The sequence below is a fragment of the Delphinus delphis genome, chromosome 9 (assembly GCF_949987515.2).
Source record: "Delphinus delphis chromosome 9, mDelDel1.2, whole genome shotgun sequence".
NCBI lineage: Eukaryota > Metazoa > Chordata > Mammalia > Artiodactyla > Delphinidae > Delphinus > Delphinus delphis.
Genome location: NC_082691.1, coordinates 17,426,651 through 17,452,121, shown reverse-complemented (window position 1 = coordinate 17,452,121; position 25,471 = coordinate 17,426,651). Strand labels below are relative to the sequence as shown.

Below are 25,471 nucleotides of genomic sequence, written 5' to 3'. Positions count from 1 at the left end.
TCATAGCAGCTGGCGGACGGGAAAAAGGGACGTGGCTGGGAAACACCATCATTTACTACAACCAGTTATGGTATCAGCATTCCATGTGCTACTGGAAAAGAAACTCTGTCTAGAGCAGGATCACATTTTGGAAATGAGAAAAAAGAATTAAAAGGAGGAGGTACAAAGACTTAGAACTGGTTGATGTTGTAAAAATAGCTTTTCCTAGAGACTAACTAAACATTATCTCTTTCTTTTGAAGATCATGTGATAGAAAAGCTGGAGAAATGTGGTTTCTTTAATGATAACATCAGAAAGGACATATTCTTTTTGACTGTCCACGATGCTGTCCTCCATCTCCAGAACCAGGTGAAATCCCAAGAGGTTCAAGATTCCATTTTAGAAACGGTAAACAGTGAATCTTTCTACATATGTATCTTTCCTAAACTACCAGGATTTCTGTAAATGGCAAAAATTCCACAAATCTAGGTTTGAATCCCAGCCTGGTGGGATTTTAAGGCATCTCCTTAACTTTTCAGAGCCTTAGTTTTCTCATTAGTAAAATAGGAGTAAAAACATTTACCTTGCTAGGTATATATGAAGACTAAATGTGAGAGTTTATAGGAAAACACCTGGTATTAGCTAGTACAATTAGTTCTATAATGTGTGGGTTTACTAATAAAAGTAGGCATTAGCCGTAGTGACTTTTTAGACTATAGCCACCGAATCTTTGATCTTCTGTGATTTGTGTATAAAATGCAATTTAGGGCTTTCCTGGTGGCACAGTGGTTAAGAATCCACCTGCCAATGAAGGGGACATGGGTTCGAGCCCTGGTCCGGGAAGATTCCACATGTCACGGAGCAACTAAGCCCATGCGCCACAACTACTGAGCCTGTGCTCTAAAGCCTGCGAGCCACAACTACTGAGCCTGCATACCACAACTACTGAAACTCACCCGCCTAGAGCCCATGCTCCACAACAAGAGAAGCCACCACAATGAGAAGCCTGCCCACCGCAACGAAGTGTAGCCCACATTTGCCGCAACTAGAGAAAGCCCGTGCACAGCAAGGAAGACCCAATGCAGCCAAAAATAAATAAAAATTTTTTTATATGCCATTTAAATTCTCAGCAGTCTGGAAACTCTTGATTATCTATATCTGTATCTATATATCTATATATCTATATATCTATATATCTATATATATATATTTTTTTTTTGGCTGCACTGCACGACTTGCAGGATCTTAGTTCCCTGACCAGGGATCAAACCCGTGGCCCCTGCAGTGGAAGTGTGGAGTCCTAACCACTGGACCACCAGGGAATTCCCTAGCAGTGTCTTTAAATAGGATCCGTTAGGTCGTAAGTGATTTTTGAAAAAGAAAAGAAAAAAAAAAAATGAAAGCCATGAATCAGCCCAGAGTTTATTCCTCACAAAACAGGATAGACCCCGATTTTCCACAGGCCTCCTTATTTTGTCATTTCTCCTGTAAAATACCCAGGAGAGTTGAGCATTCTGATGTGGGTCATTGGGCTTGGCCTACTGCCTGGTACAAGAACCTCATCTCTCATGGACCTTCTCACTGTGAATTTGGGAAACTAAAACAAATGCCTATAAAAATAACAGCAATAATAATTATTCTGGTGACACAGACAATTATATATATATATTTTTTAATTTATTTTTGTTGCGGTACGCAGGCCTCTCACTGCTGTGGCCTCTCCCATTGCGGAGCACAGGCTCCAGACGCGCAGGCTCGGCGGCCATGGCTCACGGGCCCAGCCGCTCCGCGGCATGTGGGATCTTCCCGGACCGGGGCACGAACCCGTGTGCCCTGCATCGGCAGGCGGACTCTCAACCACTGCACCACCAGGGAAGCCCGACAACTATATTTTAAATTGCTTTCCCTTTTTTCTAAGAGTGGGATAAGCAGATTCTTACTGTAGATAGGAAGTTAATATTTGAAGTGAAACTAATTTGGAAAACAATAATACATTATGCTTTTTATCTATTGTTAGTGGAAAGATTGTTCTGCTGAATGCTGCTAGAGAATATACTAGTCCTAAATACCAAGATGTGGATCTTAAATACAAAAAAAAAAAGGCGCTACGTGCAAGATGCTCAGCTTTGAAAACTCATAAAACTTTTTAAAAAAAATCTAACTTAAAGTTCCTAACCCACAAGTAACAACAAAGCAAGATCATATAACAAGAACTGGGTTATTTATTTGTGAGATTAAAAGTAGCTAAAAAGCCCTCTGAAATGTCACTCTTGCCTTGATACACATTTAGAGTGGCTTTGGGAATACCCTTTATGCATACGACAAAGTCCAGATTGTTACTGGTTTCCTCTGTGTGGAAGATTAAATTACATACTACGGCTAAAAAGCAGAACTTTCCTGAACAACTACTTGGTTCATAGATGTTGGTTTCCATCTCCAATAACATTAATTCCCATCCAATTCAACTTGAGACTGTTTATGGCCATCACTCAGGAGCCCTTCACTGGGCATTCATTGCATGCTCAATGCTGTACCCAGTGCGCTTCGCTTGGCCATTGAAAGAAAACTCCCATTGACTGCTGAATCATTTAGGCAGACAGGGTGACTTGTTAAGAGGCATACACTTCAGAGGTTGGGGAAGAAAGCTGCAAAGGAGGTTAGACAGTGGAGAACTATACTAGTTCACACTTGAATGGGAAAAAAATGGTATAGGGAGAATTCTAAGTGGGAAATATAAAAGGACAAGAAAGTGGAAAAGGATTTTGAAGTATGTAGATTATAAATGAGAGGCACCAGCAAAGCTTCAAATCGTTTTCAGTGAAGTATCAGGTGGGTTAATGCTATTACACCTCCAATAAATATTCTCCGTGTTCTCTTTGTCAAGATCACCCTCATCCAAGACTGTAAAGATCCTCTTGAATTAATGGAAGCAGAGCTGATTGAAGAAGGACTTGATGTCCAAGATGAGGTATGATCATTCTGTTCATTCCAAGAAAATAATTTGGATTAAATAGAATAATACTTGTAGAGTTAAAACTATTTGATAAAAACTATTCAGGGAAAAGAATTTTTTAGAAGTACCAAGAGGATGGCTTGATAGAAAGGGGAAAATGGGAAACAAGGGTTCTCCCTTGAAGACATAGTACCTGAGGGGACCTTTTGTCCCAGGCATACAGGCGTGATCAGCAACTGGAAGCAGACAACACATTGGTCCTGATTTTATACCTAAGCCTCCACATACCCTCTTTTCCAGAGACCCAAGGCCAGTGAGATAGGAGAAAGGTGAATGGAGGAAATTTTTAAACCAGGAGTTTCATAAGCTTCAGAAATAGAATGTGAGCAGTAGGAACCTCATGACTTTTCTTCATCTGACTGATGACAGCTTAAAAAAGAGACTGATTCTGTGTATCTCTGTTGCCATTGGGCATCAGACTCTTCTAGGAAACTTGACTGAAACTTACAGTATCTGACCGAACTTTGTGGCTCCATCACTCAGTAAAATTGGACCAACAAAAGAAGATCAAAGAATTTTAAAGTTGAAAGATGTCTAGAAATCAGTTAGCCCCACATTCTCGGCCATGCAGAAATCTCTCCTACCCCATCCTTAAGGATGTTGCCTCAGCTTTCGTGTGAACATTTCTAGACATTGCCAACTAGCAGCAAAGGGAGTTTGCTACATAGTTGAAGTCTCCAAGTGTTAGCTGTGCTTACAAACTGGATACACCCTTTCTCTAATAATCATCCAGTGGACTGAAGTCCTTTTGGTTGCCTTCTCTGCACAGTCCTTAAATATTTGAGAGCAGCTTTCATGTTTCCAACAGGCTCTATCCTGGGAGAGACTCCTCCAGTTCCCTTTACTCTTCCTCATAGACATGAAATTTGTTAATCCTTCCCTGGTCAAGAAGGGGACATAAAACCCCAGATGGGGTCAACTATGACCTACCTTGATTTCATCAAGATATTTACATTACTGCAACTTAAGAATGGGTTTATTTTCATAATAGCTACATCAAAATCTTTGCTTTTACTGAGCAGGGGTCAACTAAAGACTTGGGCATTTTCACATGAACTGTAGTCTAGCTGGGCTCCTCATTTATATTTATATAATTGGTTTTGGCCCTAATGCAGAACTACACATTCTTCTGCTAGATTACAGCTTCCTGGTTCCAGTTTATTGACATTGTTTTGAATAGTAAATCTATCATCCAGCATATTAACTATGTAACCCCACTGGGCGCCATATGCAAATCTGGATAAGCAGGACTTGTTTGCTGTATTCCAGGTCCTGATAAAAATGTTGAAAAGAATAACACTCAAACCCCAATGATAAAATCAGGCAGTGAGGATGACAGGCAGAGAAGATTTTTGTGGAAGAAATACACTAAGTAGAGTGAAAATCAGGGGTTCCACATTTTAGTCCATCAGCTTGGTGAGGCCAGGAATTTCATTACTGAGCTGTGAAGTCCTTCCAGCTTTAGTAGTTTATGACTATGGATGTAGGGCCAACTGAGTTGAGTGAAAACTCATATATCAAAACTGGAACTTAAGAAGTTGCCACACTATATAGAAGGTTTTTTTTTTTTTTTTTTTTTTTTTTGCGGTACCCGTGCCTCTCACTGTTGTGGCCTCTCCTGTTGCGGAGCACAGGCTCCGGTCGCACAGGCTCAGCGGCCATGGCGCACGGGCCCAGCCGCTCCACGTCATGTGGGATCTTCCTGAACCGGGGCACGAACCCGTGTCCCCTGCATCGGCAGGCGGACTCTCAACCACTGCACCACCAGGGAAGCCCTAGAAGTATTTTTGATGTCACATAAAAGCATCATTCAGGTAGGGTTCCTGTAGATAGGGAAACAGTTAGAGTGGTTTTCAGGGCCTGGGCTTTAGAACAAACAGACTTGAGTGCTGGCCCTGATTCTGCAACTTACCAGCTGGGTAGCTTAGGGCAATTTACTTATCCTGTCTTCATTTTAGTTTCTTCCTGTAAAATAGAAATAATAATACCTCACAGAGTTGCGACCATTAACGGGTACATGTGCAGGAATAAAACAGTGTCTTGTACATAGTAAGTACTCAAGAAATAGTAATTATTGTTTTTAAAATACATCCAATTAAAGTATGATGAGGTACAAAATTAAGTTTTTACTCTACTTTTATTGTGATGCTATACACCTAAGTAAATGTAAGCAACCAACACTACACAAACATATTTGCAAAAAAGTTAAGGTAGACTTAAGGAGAATTCAGTTGCATCAACACTGTTTCCCCTTTGCCTCCACAGGCTATGCGAAGACTTGCTTCCTGAAACTGGGATCAGGAGGTCGCTATAAGCAAGGACTGCAAGGCAAATTTTACCCACCACGTAATTCTATGCAAGTATTTTCTGCATTGACTATTTTCTTCAAACTTGAAACACTCATTCTTTTCCATTAGATGTTTTTAAATCTTTGATTTTTCTTTTAACCTCTTAACCACTGAAAGAAAAGCACTAAGGTTGTTTCTAGGCTTTATTTATAAAATGAGTAGCTTACTTCTAAAATGTGCAAAATGGTGAAGAAAAAAATTTAGCAATGTCCAGGATCTGAGGATATTATGCTGCTGTTCTCCACGACAGATCTGCTGACAATATTCATGTAGGTACACGTGTACCTCTGTGCAGCTGGGGCAAGTGTCACCCAACACAGCCTCTGTGGGCAGGCAGGTGAGGCAGGAATGTTTATCCTATAGAAAAATCTATTTCTGACTGACCTTGATACCCATGAGCTAAACTGATCACAGTGAGTAAAAGTTGAAATATAATTATTAATGTACTTAACAATAAATGCCTTTAAAAACTCCCTTTGGTAAATGCATCAAAAAAAGGTTTTAAGAATGCAAATTTGGTTAGTACTTAGTAATGTAGTATTACTATATGTGACCAGATATGTAACCAGAATTCAGAATAAAGGAAATGGTTCACTTAAAAGCTATAGAATTGGGCTGATACATTTTAGAAACACTGACTCAGAGAAGTGAAGTGATAAGATTACTGTGGTTTATAGAAGTCACTTTTTGATATAATAATCAAGGATCACAAATAAGATCTAGTAAAACATATGGTACTATCTTTAGTTGAAAAATGCAGTTTTAATTTATCTTAGTTTATAGAAATGGTCATTGTGTAGAGTATATTTAAGTATGGTCTATTTAAAATCTAACATAAAATTTGTGTTATTTTGAACAAAAATCAATTTTGTTTATAAGACCATGGTGATTAAAACAAGTTTATGTTTTTCTTTAAAAATTTAGCATTATGTGAAGTGATCTTTAACTGAATTCTAAATACCTTCCAAAAAACATCTAAAAAGTGAACTGCTTATATATATATGTATATATATACACATGTATATATATACATATATATACTGATTGAGACAAAACATTCTAAATGAACTCAATATCAAAGGAAAAATGTTGGTTTGGAATACACACATTGAAAGTATATGCTTTTAAAAATCCATGTGTTAAGCCCCAAAATATTTTTTACTTAACCTTTTCTGAGTGCCAACAATTTTCTAGGCATTGTATATAATATTTAGGCTTTGGTCCTGTGGACTAGTCCCATGTATTTCACGCTGGAGTGAATGAAGTTGTACTTCTAGAGAAAAATACTCAGGTCCTCAACTGAGGCAATGTCTTAAGTTGACAGAGAATGATATTGCACCTTTGGCACAGATGTGTGAAATTCCCAAATGTGTTTGGCTGTCTAAAGGCAGCATGTCTTATCTCTGTTTTTCTTCTTAAATACTATCAGAAATAAAGTCTCTATCTACTTCTGCAGGAATATCATTAGTGATCATATCAAATTGGTTGACTAAAAGCATTATTTTCCTCCCTCCATCCCCATACTACATACCAGAATTTCAGTGAGTCTGCAGTGAGTTGCAGAATTTCAGTGAGTTGCAGTCTTTTATGCTCATGGGTTATACTGTCTTTAATAGATGTGGAACAGATTTCTCCCTATGTTTGGTACAGCATAACCAGGATTATAATGTTATCTCATTTTTATAGTAATACCTGCCTATAATGGCAACAAATCATATCTCTAAAGAGTGAATATAATAGTCTTGCAGAAAATGGATGAATACCTCTGTTCAATAGAGGAAATACGCACTGCTCTTTTCTTTTTTTTAATTAGTTGAAGGAAATATCAAAGTTACATTTTAAAGGCTAGAGTTTTGTAAAATCTTGGGTCCATTTGTGGCTGTATAAGACCACAGTCTTTGACTTGTTTCCCCGAGCACACTCTAGTAATACTTTCTCTTTCATGCATTTTGTGAATAGTAAACAGACTTTTAATTCTATATTGTCAATGGAAATTTTACTTGAAATTAAAGCTTTTGTTATGTTTTTAACATTGAGGATAAAATTCCACTATTGTATATGAAAAGTGAAAAAAATCAAATCATGTATACTTGGAAATATTTGCACATATTTTTTATGAAAAGTAATGTTGCCTTTTAAGCTATTCTGATGTGTCACTTCCGAACAAACTATTAAATAAAAAAAAAAGACTAAATTTAAGTGTTCCAGTACTTTTTTTTTAATTGGGGTATAGTTGATTTACAATATTATATTAGTTTCATGTATATCATATAGTGATTCAAAATTTCTATAGATTATACTCCTTTTAAAGTTATTATAAAATATTGGTTATATTCCCTGTGCTGTACAATATATCCTTGTAGCTTACTTATTTTACTTTATTTATTACTTTTTTAATAATGATACCTTTCTTTCTTATTTATTTATTTATTTTTGGCTGCATTGGGTCTTTGTTGCTGCACACAGGCTTTCTGTAGTTGAGGCCAGCAGGGGCTACTCTTTGGTGTAGTGTGCATGCTTCTCGTTGGTATGTCTTCTCTTGTTGTGGAGCACGGGCTCTAGGCATGTGGGCTTCAGTAGTTGTGGCACGTGGGCTCAGCAGTTGTGGCTCGTGGGCTCTAAAGCACAGGCTCAGTAGTTGTGGTGTAGGGGCTTAGTTGCTCTGCAGCACTTGGGATCTTCCCAGACCAGGGCTCGAACCTGTGTCCCCTGCATTGGCAGGAGGATTCTTGACCACTGCGCCACCAGGGAAGTCCACTTATTTATTTTATACATAGTAGTTTGTACCTCTTAAATCCCTGCCCCCATCTGGCCCCCCCCCACCCTTTCCCTACTGGTAACCACTAGTTTGTTCTCTGTATCTGTGAGTCTGTTTCTGTTTTGTTATATTTATTTTTTATATTCCACATATAAGTGATAACATACAGTTTTTGTGTTTCTCTGACTTATTTCACTAAGCATAATACCCACCAGGTCCACCCATGTTGTTGCAAATGGCAAAATGTCATTCTTCTCTATGGCTGAATAGTACTCCATTTTATGTGTGTGTGTGTGTGTGTGTGTGTATACACACATACCACATCTTTATCCATTCATCTGTTGATGGACAGGTTGCTTCCACATCTTGGCTATTATAAATAATGCTGCTGTGAACACTGGGGTGCATGTTATCTTTTCAAATTATTCAGCAGTGGGATTGCTGAATCATATGGTAGTTCTAATTTTAGTTTTTTGAGTAGCCTCCATAATGCTTTCCACAGTGGCTGCACCAATTTGCATTCCCACCAATAGTGTAAGAGGGTTCTCTTTTCTCCACATCTTCACCAACATTTGTTATTTGTGGTCTTTTTGATGATAGCCATTCTGACAGGTGTGAGGTGACATCTCATTGTGGTTCTGATTTGCAATTTTCTGATGACTTAACGATGTTGAGCATCTTTCCATGTGCCTGTTGGCTATCTGTATGTCTTCTTTAGAAAAATGTCTATTCAGTTCTTCTGCCTATTTTTTGATTGGGTTGTTTGTTTGATATTGAGTTGTATGAGCTGTTTATATATTTCAAATAATAACTGCTAATCGGTCATATCATTTGCAAATATATTCTCCCATTCAGTAGGCTGTCTTTTCATTTTGTTGATGGTTTCATGTGCTGTGCAGTGTGTCAGTACTCTTTATTAGTCATCATTTTGATGTATTCTTCATAGCTCTACTTCCATTTCTGTGTAATTTCTTTTTGAAAAGACTTATTCATGCAATAAACAATGTTACCCACAAATATCTCCATTCAATCTTTTTTTTTTTGCGGTACGCGGGCCTCTCACTGCTGTGGCCTCTCCCGTCATGGAGCACAGGCTCCGGACGCGCAGGCTCAGCGGCCATGGCTCACGGGCCCAGCCACTCTGTGGCATGTGGGATCTTCCCGGACCGGGGCACAAACCCGTGTCCCCCACACCGGCAGGCGGACTCTCAACCACTGCACCACCAGGGAAGCCCTCCATTCAATCTTGTAATTTTACCCAAATATTTCCAGCTTATTTTGTGCAACGATTTTCATTATTTTAAGCAAACTTTTCTTTCTGGTACAACATACACATCAAAATGATACAAAGTATAGTGTACTGCATGAAGAATTTTCACAAAACAAGCACACCAGTGTAGCCAGCACCCAGATCAACAAGCAGGAAATAACCAGCATCCCAGACGCCCTCTCATGCTCCCTTCCAGTAATTGCCCCAATGGATAATTACTGTGCTGATTTCTAACACTTGTTCTTTGAACTTTGTATAAATGGAATCAAAATGGAAAGATTTCTATCAAAGTAGGAAGATTATTTCTCTTTTTTCCCTTTCTCTTTTGTGTCTGTCTCCTTTCACTCAGTATTACAAATGTAAGATTCATCCATGTTATTGCATATTGCAATCATTCATTAATTCTCACGGTATTCCATTGTCTGAATTTACCACCAGTTATTTATCCATCCTACTGTTTATGGATATTTGGGTTGTTTCCAGTTTTCGGCTTTCATGAATAGTGCTGCTATGAACATTCTTGTTATTTATTTATTAATTTGGTAAACATATGCACACAATTCTGTGAAGTATATACCTAAGAGCAGAGTTGCTGGGTCATATACATATGTTCTGTTTCAGTAGACACTGCAGTAGATAACTAGCATCTACGGCAGAATTTTTTCCAAAGCGATTGTACCAACTCATACTTCTATCAGTTGTGAGTTAGAGTTCTAGTTGCTACACATTTTTGTCAACACTTGGTTTGTGTATCTTTTTCATCTAAGCTGTTCTTATGGGTGTGTAGTAGTATCATACTATGGTTTTAATTTGCATTTCTCTGATGACTAAAGAAGTTGAACATCTCAGATGTTTATTATCAGTTAACATTTAAATATCCTCTTTAGTGAGTCATGGGCCCAAATCATTTGCCTATTTTTCTTTTCTGGCCATCTGCCTTTTTCTGATTGCCTTGTAAGAGTTTATGTAGTATGGATACAAATCCTTTTTGAAAAATGTACTGTAAATATCTTATTCTGTGGATTGCCTTTTCACCCTTAATCGTGATGACTTTTGATCGAGAGAAGTTCTTAATTTCAATGTAGTTCTTGTAGTTCCATTTATCACCTTTTACCTTAATGGTTAGACTTTTTTTTTTTTTTGGTGTCTAGTTTAAGAAATTGTGCCTCCCCAAGATAACGAAGATATTTTCCTGTGTTTTCTTCTAAAAACTTTAATTCTCACATTTAGATATACAGTATATTTGAAGTCAATTTTTATATATGCTGTGATGCAAGGAGTAAAGATACATTTTTTTGTTCCCAAACGAATATCCCATTGACCCAGCAACGTTCATTGAAAATACCATATCTGGTGGTCCAGTGGGTAAGACTCCAAGCTCCCAGTGCTGGGGGCCCAGGTTCGATCCCTGGTCAGGGAACTAGATCCTGCATGCATGCTGCAACTAAGAAGTCTGCAGGCTGCAACTAAAAGATCCTGCGTGCTGCAACTAAGACCCAGTACAGCCAAAATAAATTAATAAATAAATATTAAGATAAAGAGAAAATACCATCCTTTCCCCTTCTTTGATGCAATGTAACCTTTATCATAAATCAGCTAACGCTATATGCTTGTGTCTGTTTCTAGACTCTCTGTTCCATTGGTCTATTTTTTTGCCCTTGTACCAATACTTTACTGTCTTAATTACTACAGTTTTTAGTAACTCTAGATATTGGGAAGTGTAATTCTTCCAGTTTGTTCTTTTCCTACTATATTTATGCTTAGCCCTCTGCATTCCCATTTACATTTTAGAAGAGCCTATCAATTTGTAACAATTATTATTCTTAATATATTTTCTAGAATTAGCAAAAATTTTCATCAGGAAAGGACCGATGACCCTGAAAAAATTAAATTTAAAAAATTAAATGAAATATATGCTGAAACTCACAAAATTAATCATGATTATGCCTTATTAGATGATACAAAATATGAAAGCAACATGATTTTTGTGTTTGTTTTTTTTTTTAATTAGAGAGAAATATAGATTTCAACTCATGTGCTTCATAAACTTACATGGTGGGACTTCCAGGTTGAGGTCAAGTTGTGTTTAGTTGGAACTGAGATGTGTGCAGGCACTGCCACTGATGGGCCAGGCTACAGAGAAGTCTGTGTAATGACTGAGGAGCTTCTCGGGATAGAGACATTTATTCCAAAGCAAGAAGGAGCAGACTTAAAGAGCTGACCCAGTAACAAGGCTGAGTTGTTGGTGGACAGGGTGACTGGCGTAATATAGTGTCTGTCATTCTGGGGTATGTTCTAGAGGCAGATCCATGAACACATGTTTGGGTCCTATGAAGAAATGAAGCTGCAAAAATATAATCCAAAAGAGCTGCTTTACTGAAACCCCTATAAAAGGATGGGGCCCATGAAATGCTCTTGACGACCATTATAACAATATAATTTCCAAGGCAGAGGAAGGCATTCTGCCCTGGTCTCCAGGCACACCTACAGCTCTGGAGACACCTCAGGTCTTCTCCTGCAAGAATGCACGGAGGATAGCAGTCCTTGGTAGGACTGACTTGCTCATGAACACATTTCAGGTCCTCATTGGAACTTCCAGAAATATTTGAGGGGTCTTTTATTTGGGGCTTAGGCCTGTATGAACAGAGGAGATGAGAGTCAGTAAATTATGGCTCTTTTCAATTTGCATCAGGCTGGGTTCCTGAAGAAAGTTTGGTTTCATTTAGAATAGAAAGCCCTTATCATGCAAACAATATAACAAAAACCACATGAATTTTAATCATACAAACTTCGGTTCCATAAAAAAAGCCAAATAAAGACAAATAACCAGAAGGAACGGGAGAGAGAGAAAAATAAAAGTGATGAGGGGGAAGGAAAAGAGGGCCAAAGAGGGGAAAGAGAAAGAAAAAGAGCCACGATGAGGAAAATGGCATCAGGGAAGGGAGAGAAATAAGGAAGGGGAAATTAACTGAAGAAAGACAAAGAAAAGGAAGGTTAAAATAAAAGGTGGAGAGAAGAAGAGACAGGACATCAGGGAAAAGTAGAAAGGAAAGATGAAGGAGAGAATTTAGTAGTGAAAAAAGAAAATTCAAATAAAGGATTGACTTCAATACAATCATATCATTTGAGAACTCAGAGAATTTAGCAGCGCTCCCTCTCCCACACATCACGCCAACCCCTGAGTTCGTGATCCCCCTTACCTGGCTATATTTTTTTCCTCCATAATAGTTATCAGTCCACCTAATGCAATTTATCTCCTCTCCCTACTTCCTCCCTTATGCTAGAACATAAGCTCCACCAGGGTAGGGATCTTTGTTTTATTCCTGGACAGATTCCAAGCACTAGAGGAGTGAAGAGTGCCAGGCCCACAGAAGGTGCTTAATACTGTTGGAAGACTGAATCACGATGCAGTGATGCTAAATAAGGCCGCCATGGTTTGAGCATAGCAGTCATCTGAGTATTCAAGACATTCAGAGTTCCCTGGGCTTTCCAGCCTTTTCCTATGGCCTACACAACTGCCTGCTCTCCCTACTCGTCTCCAGAAAAACAGCTGGGGATTTGCTAGGATACTCACAGAGCTCTAAGAAGCTGAAGGCTCTTCTAGAATCTGCTGAGGTAGCCCACTTCATCCCTTTCTTCAGGAATATCTTTGGGCCTAGACACAGGGGAACTGTTTTTGTATAAGATCCTGCCCCAGTGCACTGTTTTAGACCAAGTGCTCCAGTATTCTGAATCCCTCCCCATTACACTTAAAAAAACAAAAAACCATTTTATTTTGAAATGATCATAGATTCACAAAATGTACAGCAAGTTTCCCATGTACCCTTCGCCCAGCCTCCCCCAATGTCAGCATCTTACACAATTACAGAACAATTCAGAACCCAGGAAATTGGCATTGGTACAAACCATAGAGCTTATTCACATGTCACCACTCATTTGCGTGTGTGTGTGTGTGTGTGTGTGTGTGTGTGTGTGTGTGTGTATGTTCTATGCAATTTTATCCCAAGTATAGCTTCATGTAAACACCATCACAATCAAGATGCATAGCTAGGGCTTCCCTGGTGGCGCAGTGGTTGAGAGTCCACCTGCCGATGCAGGGGACACGGGTTCATGCCCTGGTCTAGGAAGATCCCACATGCCGCAGAGCATCTGGGCCCGTGAGCCATGGCCGCTGGGCCTGTGCGTCTGGAGCCTGTGCTCCGCAATGGGAGAGGCCATAGCAGTGAGAGGCCCGCGTACCGCAAAAAAAAAAAAAAAAAAGATGCATGGCTATACCATCACCACAAGACTCCTGAGGGCCCTTTTTAAAAAGCATGCCAAGTGCAGATACACCTCTCCATATCATACCACTCCCAGACTCATTAAGACTGAACAAAGACATTCTGAGTTGGAGGAGCACCTCTGGTATTACACTTCCTGTGGCCAGGATAAGTTGACCACCTAATATTCCATTTTAGAACGTGGTTGCAATTTTCTCCATTTAAAAAAAAAATTATTTATTTATTTTTGGCTGCATTGGGTCTGCGTTGCTGCGTGCAGTCTTTCTTTTGTTGTGGTGAGTGGGGGCTACTCTTTGTTGCAGTGCACAGGCTTCTCATTGCGGTGGCTTCCCTTGTTGCAGAGCACAGGCTCTAGGCGCACAGGCTTCAGTAGTTGTGGCTCATGGGCTCTAGAGCACAGGCTCAGTAGTTGTGGCCCACGGGCTTAGTTGCTCCATGACATGTGGGATCATCCCAGACCAGGGCTCGAACCCTTGTCCCCTGCATTGGCAGGCGGATTCTTAACTACTGCGCCACCAAGGAAGTCCCCAATTTTCTCCATTTTTACTCATTACTATCCCAGTCATGGAGGAGCTCTAGGCCATACAGCAGGAGCATCTAAAGATCACCCTTTGGATGTAAAAGAATGATACAGGTCCTTGACCAACCAGTGCTACAAGTTGGTGGAGACTCTTAAGGATGGAGACCAGGTATGACTCTTGTCCTAGTCAGTTCAGGCTGCTAAGAAGAGGTGGCTTAAACAAAAAAAACATTTATTTCTATTTATTTCTCATAGTTCGGGAGGCTAAAAGTCTGAGATCAGTGTGCCAGGACAGTCAACGAATGCCCCCTTCTGGTTTATAGAAGGCACTCAGAGGGTTTTCTTCCTGCTGAATCCTCACATAGATAGCTCTCTACTTGGAAGGCACTAATCCCGTTGTAAGGGCTCTACTCCCTTGACCTAATTACCTCCCAAAGGCCCCACCCTTCAGATACCATCACTTTGGGATTATGGTTTTCAGCATCTGAATCTGGGGGAGGGACACATTCAGTTCATTGCTGCACCCCTCAAGGCACCTGTGAACTAGGTGGCATTGCTATACACCTGAGGATGGGTCCTGATCTCTGCGTGTTAATTAGTCAACCCTACTCCTTCCAGGTGAATTCACTTGGTGGTGAGTGTAGCTCATCAACTGGTGGTGAGTGTAGCATATCAGGATCCTTTAACCCATTCCCCCAAGCTTATACCGTATACAAAAGGAGCCCTGGGCATCCTTCTAGTCCCTGGCACAGAAGTATTCAGGTGAATAGGAGCGGTCTGGACCAGTAGAACACACTTGTGCACCCGTGACTTTTCTCCGGTAAGCTCCCCATCAAGTGGGTAAGGGAAGGAAGCGGTGAGAAATGAGACTGGCAGGTGGGCTGGGACCAGATTACAAGGGGCCTTGTACACCACATTAAGGAGGGTGGATTTTATCCTCTACTCTGGTAAGAGATAAAGACAAAATGGCTGGGTTACATTATCTAGCTAATCCAATCAGCTGACCTGGAAACCTAGAAATCAATTCAGAAGGTAAAATTAAAGTAGAGATGAATGAAGCTTTTGTTGTTTGGTTTCCAAGGACGGAGTAACAGGTGATAAATTAGCTTTTGTGATTTAGAAATAAAAAGCTTGTTCTGTGGATGTAATTTTTATTTCCTTAGTTTATTCTTTTAAGACAATTCCAGTATTCTATTATCTCTAATGATATGAGGCATTACGTTTATGATTAGGAAGATATGTGCTATATAAAACATGTAAGGCAGAAGTAGATACTGATTTGATATCGTGGAGTCCATGTTCCCTTATAAACATGTTGCTGTTTCTATGCGGGAGTCGCTGTCTTTTCTGGTTTTACCTCCTTGTTTAAAAAACAGAACTTGCGGGCCCCAAACCAAAGGAGGAAGTGATTGCTTAATATTTCTGTTCAAACCAGTTATTAAATGTCTGTGACAAAATACGAGGCCTGGCAAACAAGTCCTCTGTGCTTGCTGTGACCTCCTCCCAATGAACCGAAGGCTTCCAAGCTGCGGGGGTGAAGCCTGCTCTCCTCCGTCCTCACCGCCTCTCCTCCGCACTGGGTGGTTTGCCTAACCAGAGACACAGCCGGCCACGCGGTGTGAGGACGCTCAGGATAAAGACCTACACTCGGGAGAAGCAACATGGAGGCCAGATCTGCCTGCTTAGAAGAGCTGAGGCTACTTTCTCTTTTTAGTTTCATCTACCTTTATTTTCTTCAGGGCACTAGATTTTCCATCAGCTCCTTGTTCATCAGGTGCCTTTCCTGTGACAGGCACGTAACTAGAAGCTGGGTATACAGTCAGCGGTCAACAAAACAGAGCCCATCTCTATTCTCCTGGGACTTAAGAGTCTAATGTGGGAGATGGTCGGTAAACAAGCCAACATCCCAGAAAATACAGGTTGACTACTCTACTTGTGGTAGAGGCTTGGAGGTGATCAAGGGCCTTCTGTCACGGAGGACGACTGGGTGGGAACGCTGTGTGTCTCTCCGAGGAGGGGATGCTTCAGGAAGGAATTAGCAAGCACAGACCTGGGGGAAAATTGTCCAAGCGGAGGGAACAGGTAGGGAAAAGCCCCAAGGCAGGATTGATCTCAGCTGGGAAGTGGTCATTTGAGACAAAAAGAAGATCAGCAGGTTGGAGGAGGCTGCGGACGCAGGGTCCTAAACACTCGAGAGTTTGTACCTGGAAGGCACTGACAGGCTTTAAACTGGGAAAGATATGGCCAGTTTTGTGTTTTCAGAAGACTGCTCTGGGAGACTTGTTTGTTTCCCTGTGCGGAGAGTATCTCTCTAGGAATACCCATGATCTGGTCATCTTGGCTGCCTACAGGAAGAGGAAGTGGGAGTGGGTGGGAGGAAGAAGTTCTGTAGACCCTTTATTCACTTCTGATTCTGAACGTATTATATATACTCTAAGACTGGATGCAGGAACAGGGAGAAAGCTACTGCAGATGTCTAGGACAAATCTGAGACAGACATACAAAAATCTGGTGACCCGACTGTGGGAGCGAGGAAGAGGGAGGAATTAAGATGACCTGTTTTTGGATTTTGGATTGAGCCACTAAGTAGATGGTGATGATAACAAATTGGGGAGAGTTGAAGATGGACAGTTTGGGGGCAGTGGCAGCTCCTGAATTTCTAATTAGAAGAGGCTTAGGGGTGGCCAGCTGGTTGGAAGTAGTGACTGGAAGAGATTTGTCTTAAATAGTGAATTTGCATAGCATCTTTTTATATCAGTCAGGATATGTCTGTTTATACGTAGTAACCTAAGATACACACATGCACACACACCTGAGAACTAAAAAAAAAAAAAAAGAAAAGAAAAAAGGCAAAACTTCAGGAACTTATATAACAAACTTTTTTCTTTTTTGTTCTTTTTCCTTCTTCTTCAGTTTGCTGGATGTCCAAATGACCCTCTGGGCAATATTCATCCACGAGATGGCTCAGCATTCCAGGCTGCTTTGATCTTAGGCATCTTTATCTCAACAAATGATAACCTGAAAACAAAGAAGGAAAAAAAAAACACAGCAAGGAGAATTGTACACCTAATCTTAAATATTTCCACATGGAAGCAATACGTGTAATCTTCACTCATATTTCAGTGGCCAATGTAAGAGCCAAAGCTAATTCTACCTTCAAGGAGGTGGATAAATATAATCCTCTTATATAAATAAATAAGATCTCTAGGAAAGGAAGGACGGCTAGAAGTACCGGTGAGTCTAGTAAAGCTTACTATGATATCTTACATAAGAATGAAAACACTTCAAAAATCTGTATCAAAGACTGGGGGTGGAGGTTAGGAGGAGAGGTAGAACGTGGGCCATCTGTGAGCATCCACCACCCTCCACACCCCCTACCCCCTGTTTAGTGCTGTGTTTTGTGTGTGGAGAAGAATACCACACATTCAAGAATCCCATTTCTGGACACATTAAATCAAAAATGCCTCTATCCAAGTGCAAGTGTCAAATAAGCAGCTGAATCAGAAGGTCGGAGGACAGGTCTGGGCTACATCTATAATTTGGGAAATTAAAATATATACACCTGCAGTTGGATATGAGAGTGTGAAGTCCACGAGAGTGGTCTAGGCTGGTGTGGCTGGGCATGAGAATGTCTAAGGAAGATGTAGAAAGGATGACTGGGAGACAGTTGTGGACAGAACCTTGCTGATGACGAAAATTACAGGGGGGTCTGGAAAGGAGACAGAAGAATCAGAGAGAAAGGGGGAGAATCAAGAGTGACTGTTAAAATTAAGGGAAAAAAGCTTTAAAATGTCTGCATTTCTGCTCTTATCAAAGCAAACCCCTCCACTTGCGTGATGGATCCCCACCCCTTCTGCACCTCAATTCCTCTCTATACTGAATTGATTCTGTTAGCACTTAAACATGCTCCAGTGACATCTCCCTTCTGATAAAACAAGGCCCACCTCTTCCAACCTCCTCTCTAGCCACTGTCATATCACAAAGCTCTAGGTACATGGCTCTCCTTTTAGTTCTTTAACATTCCAAGTTCTTCGGTGCCTTTGCACTTACTCTTCCCTCTGCCTGGAGGCTTTCCACCAGCTTCTTCTAAAGGTTAACTCTTTTTCATCTTTTAGGTTTCAACTTAAATGGCATCTTCTCAAAGAGGCCTTCTGTGACCACACTGTGTAAAGCAGTTCTCCCAGTGCCATAGGTGCTTGTCTTAGTGTTTGGGCTGCTATAACAAAAATGCCATAAACTCTGTGACTTATAAACAACACACATTCATTTCTCACAGTTTTGGAAGCTGGGAAGTCAAAGATCATGTCTCTGGCAGATTCACTGTCTGGTGAGGGCTCACTTCCCGGTTCACTGAAGGTGCCTTTTCACTGTGTCATTACATGGAGGAAGGGGCAAGGGAAGCCTTTTATAAGGGCACTAATTCTATTCACAAGGGTACCACCCTAAGACCTAATTACGTCCCAAAGATCCCATCTCCTAATAATATCACCTTGGGGATAAGGATTTTAACACGTGAATTTGATGGCGGGTTGTGGGGGGGAGGAGGACACACATGGATGACGACACACACGAACATTCAGAACACAGTAGTGCTTTATATATCACATTGCCCTGCTCTATTTCCTTCATAGTATTTACAGTTCTCTGAAATTATTGTTTGTTTACATGTATACTGTGAGTTTTACCCCACTAGAAAGCAAGTTACAAGGGGATATAAAGAAATCTTTGTTGGGGGAGGGGGTGTGGGTTGGGAGCATAAGGAGTGGTCATTTCTTCCTAAGGTATCACATTTTCAGCAATTTTAAGATACTGTGTTGATAGGAGGGTTGTTAATAATATGATGAAAATAACATTTGAGCAAGCAGTCTGATATTCAGATTGAGAGGTAAAGAAGAGAAGTGAGTCAAAGGTTGGCACCTTTATAAGAGTTTGCTATCCCACCAATCCAAGTAGTGGGGCTCACCACCACCAGGCCCTGGGCCAGATAACTCTGGTGGATGTTATAACATGGCTACACCCTTGAGACAGGGTCTCATCTAGCTATACGTCACAGTGCTTGGAACAGTGTCAACGTATAGCAGGTGCTCAATAATTATTAGATAAATGTTAACTGCTGCAAACATTGCAGCCAGCTTCACTAGATCAGTGCTGAAAACCACCCAATGATTTTATTTTGTTTTATTTTATGTAATTATTTGGCTGTGCCGGGTCTCAGTCGCAGCATGAGGGATCTTTGTTGCAGCATGCGGGCTCCTTTAGTTGCGCCATGTGGGATCTAGTTCCCTGACCAGGGACTGAACCCGGGTCCCCTTCATTGGGAGCACAGAGTCTTAACCACTGGACCACCAGGGAAGTCCTCACCCGATGATTTTGACATGAGGAACTTCACTGGTAGCCTGCGTGCGGGCATTTGCAGTTGGGTGTTAGCAAAATGGCCCGACTGCAGGGAGCGAATAGAGAGAGAAGAGAGGAAGTGGAGCCAGAGAGACTGCTCTTTCTAGAAGTTTCGCAGCAAAGGGAAGAAAGAAGAGGACAGCAACTACAAGGTGCTAAATGAAGAGAGAGTTTTGTTTTGTTTCAACAGGTAGAGACTTGAACATTTTTTTTTTTTAATATGTCTAGAGAATAGAGCCGGTAATGAAAGAAGAATTGAAGCTGTATGAAAGGGAACACTTAACTGATGGTGTGTGGACAAGAGAAGATTTAACATACAAAGAATTCCCTTTCCTCCTGGGTAGAAAGGAGGTAAAGATGGGTTGGAAGTGGGGTTCAGGAAGCTGAAGGAGTGGCAACTATTTTCTTTCTAAACAGAAAGCTCAGAAAATTGACTTCCCAAACTGCTTTTTTCAATTTCTCCTCTTCACCAATTTAATTCTGTTCCCCATTTGTTTACGTCTTCTCTTCACTTTTACCCAGTTACGCTTTGTCAGCTCCACCTGTTCTGGATCCGCCTACAGCCCCTAGATCTTCAGCTGGTTTAGTATATTACCATGGCCAGTCTTCTGGGATTGCCCTGCTCCCTGATACCCAAACAACAAAACATTCCATCCTAAGAAAGTAGAGGGATTCCGGGCTTTTCTCCGGTTTCTCTAAGTATTAATGAGGATTCCCACTGAGGGCTTTCATATATCACAATCTTTATCACCTTACTTCCGTAACTCAGTTCCAACTGGGATAATAATTCAGCCCAAAGATGGACACAAACCTCTCTCTTAATTCCCTAAGATATAACAAAGATATTTTAAACAAGATTTCATTTGAGGCTTAGGGATAACAGAAAGGAATAAGAAAGAAAAGTAAGAAAGTTTTGTAACTCAAATGTCCAGCCCATTTTGTTCTTGTTCTACCTTGAGATCATATTCACAGATGTCAGAAAAGCACATCTAATTGCAAAAGCACTGATGATATTCCTTATCACATAGAAAAACTCGCTAAAACCTCCATCTGAACTCTTTCACACTTCCAACCAAGTTTTTGTGCCTTTGTCAGAGGTCTGTTCCCTACAAAAGTTTCCTCCCCAGGCACACAAAAACATCCGGCCTACAGCAGGGTCTTTCTCCAAACCACACCCTACTCAGCCTAACAAAAGCTGGAGAAACAGATTTCTGCAAAACAAAAGCCCCAGGTGCTAGCCAAACTGACCAAGTAACACACCAGCGCTCCAGGATACAGAATAGGAAGGTTTCTCTGTTCCTCTGCTAATCCCGTGTCAGAATCTCCTGGAGTCTGAGAATCAAAAACCAGAACATGTTTGACTTGTAACTATTTTGGACAACTGCTTTAGTAATTATTATGGATCAACTGCTTGGTTTTGGGGCCACAATATGTTTATATCTATATATACACATTGCCTTATTGCCATGACAGTTTTATTTCTGGCTCTTCGTAGGACTTCCAAACTTTTGATGAAGACAGTATATATGTGGGAGATTTTATTTACCTGCGGCTAGTGCCACCTAGTGGACATCATCTCTGAAAGAGCTTTGAGTCTAGGATTTTTATCTACCTGGCAAAGGTGGTGATGAAGATGAAGATGGCTGACATTCATTACGTGCTTATTATTTGTCAGGCATGGTATTAGATGTGATGCTAATCTATTTAAATTCATTGGCTAATTTAACCTCGAAAACAAAACTAAAAGGTGGAAACAGCTGTCCCCATTTTGCAGACTGTGGAAACTGAGACAAGGAAAGCTTAAGTGAATTGCCTAAGGCTGCTCAGGAAATAAATTCCAGAGTCCACGTGTTAACATACTGGGAGGTGAGCGGATGTTGATGGTGTGATTTAGCACCTGGGAGATGACTGAAGAAGACACCTAGTGACAGGTTCCAAGGACAGCTCAGCTAACCCCTGGGGCAATATGAAGAGGCCAAAGAAATGTTCTGCACTGGACACTGGGCAGACAGGATTCATTCTGAACTCCTCTGGTGCCCGAGGCAAGAACACAGGTGGGCCAGGCCATCATTTTTATTGCCTTTTGTTGCAAGAGAGAAACAAATATTCACAATAAATGGGATAGCTAAAGTAGGGTAAAGACTGACACTTTCCCTCCCCCAACAACCAATTAGAAAGCTCAGACTCTACCCTACCACCTGGAGTCTTTTTTTCCTGATGAAGTAAGATTATATCACTCTCTAGCCTTTCAATGAGAAGTTCAGTGCACTTCTCAACTCATTTCAGCATCAGGTCTGGTCTATAGTCCAGAGTCTCATCTAAGTATCATCTAAATCATATATAGGTGAAACTAGGTAGTATTCATCCCGAGGCAAAATTCCTCTCCAGCTGTAAAAGCAAACAAGTGCTTCCAAAATAAATCGCGGGACAGGTATAGGATAGACATTCCCATTCCAAAAGGGAGAAATAGTTAAGAAGGAAGGGGTGACAGGTTCCAAGTAGGTCCAAAACTCCACAAGGCAAATTCCATTAGATCTTAAGGCTGGAGAACCACCTTCTTTGGTTTGATGCTCTGCCCTCCAGGCTCAGTGAGGTGGCAGTGTCAGGCCCACAGCTCAGCGGGGCAGCCCTGCCCACATAGCTCTCTGTGAGGGCCCTGTCCATGCAGCTCGGCTGAGCAGCAGTCCTGCCCTTTGAAACCAAGGTGGAGGCAGCCTTGCCCCCTTGCTCAGCCTTGCCTGTGTGCTCTGGACCTGTGGTGGGAGCAGCAGCCTTGATGGCCTCCGAAGTCACCTTAGGGGTCCTTCTTCTCTTTTCTTGAAGGATAGCACATATATTCTCAGCCATATAGCGCTATGGTCCCATCCTTTGAAATCTAAGAAGGCCGACAGCCTTCCTTCATTCCTTGCCACCTTCTCTATCCCCTTTAGTTCAAACTGGCAGTGTCTCTGCTGTATAATCCCATCTCTCTGCCTGGCTTCTGCTGAGATGGATTAAGTCCGTAAATCTCTTTATCAAATGGTTGTTCAGCCATAGCCTTAGTGTTCTCTTCAGAACAAGCTTTTTCATTTTTTGCAGTATGGATAGGCTGAAGATTTTCCAAATCTTCAAGTTCTGGCTCCTTTTTGCTTAACAATTCCTTCTTCAATTCATCTCTCTCCTTTTGCATTTTAGTATATGCAGTCAGGAAGAACGAAGCTGCCCCTTCAACAGTTTGCTTAGAAATCTCCTTAGCTAAATATCCATTTTGTCACTTGCAAGTTCTACCTTCCACAAAACACTAAAACACAGTGCAGCCAAGTTCTTTACCACTTTATAATAAGGACTGCCTTTCCTCCAGTAAACATGTTCCTGCAATAACGTTCTTCATTTCTCTTAATGTCTGTACGTCTACCTCAAAACTCAGCCTCTTCCAATTACCCACTTCCAAAGCCACTTCCACATATTTAGGTATTTGTTACAGCAACACCCCACTTCTTGGTACCAAACTCTGTATTAGTCATCTTGGGGCACCATAGCAAAATACCATAGATGGGGTGGCTTAAACAACAGAAATTTATTTCCTCGCAGTTCTGGAAGCTGAAACTCTGAGATCAGGGTGCCAGCTTGATTGGGTTCTGGTGAGTGCTCTCTTCCTGGTTGCCTTCTTGCAGTGTGCTCCCATGGTCTTTCCTTGGTGTATGCATGTGAAAAGAGAAAGAACAAGTTCTCTGCTGTCTCTTTTTTAAAATTAATTTTTATTTTTGGCTGTGTTGGGTCTTTGTTTCTGTGCGAGGGCTTTCTCTAGTTGCGGTGAGTGGGGGCCGCTCTTCATCGCGGTGCATGGGTCTCTCACTGTCGTGGCCTCTCTTGTTGCGGAGCACAGGCTCCAGACACGCAGGCTCAGTAGTTGTGGCTCACAGGCCTAGTTGCTCCATGGCAGGTGGGATCTTCCCAGACCAGGGCTCGACCCCGTGTTCCCTGCATTGGCAGGCAGATTCTTCACCACTGTGCCAACAGGCAAGCCCCTCTGCTGTCTCTTTTGATAAGGGCACTAATCCCATCATGAGGGTCCCACCCTCATGACCTCATCTAATCCTAATTACCTTCCAAAGGCCCCATCACATTGGGGTTTAGGGCTCCAACATATGAATTTTGAGATGATGCAAACATTCAGTCCACAGCAGCAGATATTTAATTTCTTTTGTGTACATTTATTTTTATTGCAAATGAGTCTTTCTAGAACTTTCATCCAACTTTTTATTATGTAGTATTTCAAACACCAGAAAAGTTGAAAGGAGACAATAGTATACCACACCTAGATTCATTAATCGTCTCATCTGCCTTATCTATATGTCTATATGCCTATTAGCTATATATTTCCTGTTTAAAATATCTTGCTGACAGCATGATATTCTACCCCCAACTACCTCAGCATGCATCTCCTAACCAAAATACCATAATTACACTTAAGAAAATAATTCCCTTATATCATCTTGAAGCCAATCCATATTAAAATTTCCTCAATATCTTTTAAAAAATATTTTATTTATCTATTTATCATTTACTTGGCTGCTCTGGGTCTTAGTTGCAGCATGCGGGATCTTTGTTGCCACGTGTGGGATCTTCCTTGCAGCATGCGGGATCTTTAGTTGCGCCATGCGGGATCTTTAGTTGTGGCATGAGGGATCTAGTTCCCTGACCCGGGATCAAACCCGGGCCCCCTGTATTGGTAGCACGGAGTCTTAACCACTGGACCACCAGGGAAGTTCCCCTCAATATCTTTTATAGCTGTTTCCCCCTGAGTTTGGATCCAATGACGCTGCAAGTATTACATTTAGTTGCTATAGCTCTTTAGTCTTATAAATCTAGAAAAGTCTTCCTACCCTTTTTTCCCCTTGACTCTGACTTTTTGAAGAGACTCGGGTGTGATAATGGCATTGTGACTTTATTACCTCTTAGAATTTATACAGAAATATTTACCAATAGGGGAAATGCTGTTACAAAAATACAGTGCATAATTAATGGACCTCAGATTTAATTTAAACTTCTTAGTTGAGTGGAATCAGAAAGCTTATCAAGTGCAGTAGTATACATATTGTGATATGGTGATAATACTGAAGAACACTGTGTGTTCATAATTCTAGAAATCTGCCTAAATTTACCATAGTTTTAAACTTATGTTCATTAATCGTTCAGCTCATCAGACTATATGGATGACAAATTTTTAAAAATCCAACTAAACAATTCTCTAACAATGCAAAAAAAATTACAAGGATAAAAATTTAAGAGTCACTCATATCAGTCTATACAGAAATAATTAACACCAGGTGAACAGCTTGCCCAGCTATCTGGGCAATACTTAATAGGTCGGTAGCAATACTTTTATAAAGACAATACAGTACTCTATATTCAAAGCAAGGCCTTTGTGCCTGGGCATTCCTTACCCTGCCTCTGCTCTATCAACACTGCAGGGGTTGGGGGGGGGTTGATCCCTGCATTTCCCTGGCTCCTGTGCCAGCTGATATCCAGTTGGGGTCAATTAATTGGAGACTGGAGACCACTAGAAAGGGAGGAGCCAGGGGTACAGTCTTCACAGCAGTTGTGTTTTTTTCTGGCCCCTGTGTTTCAGGTAACACTGCTTTCTCCCTTTGTCCCTTCAGCCTCAGGCTTCAGTGGCTTCTGGCTCTTGCACTAACCACTGTGTCACCTCATTGCCATACATGGCTTCCTAGCTCTTCCATTCCCTGTATAACAAGTCCCTGCACCAAATTCCCTCATTGAAAATACTTGACGTAGTTTCTGGTTAGACCCTGACAGCTCTACAATAGATGGTATTTTTAATTAAAATATTCTAATTTTATTTTAATTTGATACAACAAAAGAAAATGAAATAGAAAATTTTTTTCTTTAACATGTGGGCATTACTT

General features: G+C 41.0%; 1 protein-coding gene across 1 annotated transcript in view; it reads left to right on the top strand.

The window, feature by feature from the left end:
• The window catches only part of SLC26A4 (solute carrier family 26 member 4), a 49,362-nt gene extending 43,787 nt beyond the window's left edge, over nucleotides 1-5,575 (top strand). Inside the window, exons 18-20 of the mRNA XM_060019846.1 lie at nucleotides 242-387; nucleotides 2,864-2,947; nucleotides 5,258-5,575. Coding sequence (XP_059875829.1) covers nucleotides 242-387; nucleotides 2,864-2,947; nucleotides 5,258-5,281 — 254 coding nt within the window. The 3' untranslated portion in view covers nucleotides 5,282-5,575. The remainder of the gene's footprint in view (nucleotides 1-241; nucleotides 388-2,863; nucleotides 2,948-5,257) is intronic.
• Nucleotides 5,576-25,471: the final 19,896 nt, after the last annotated feature.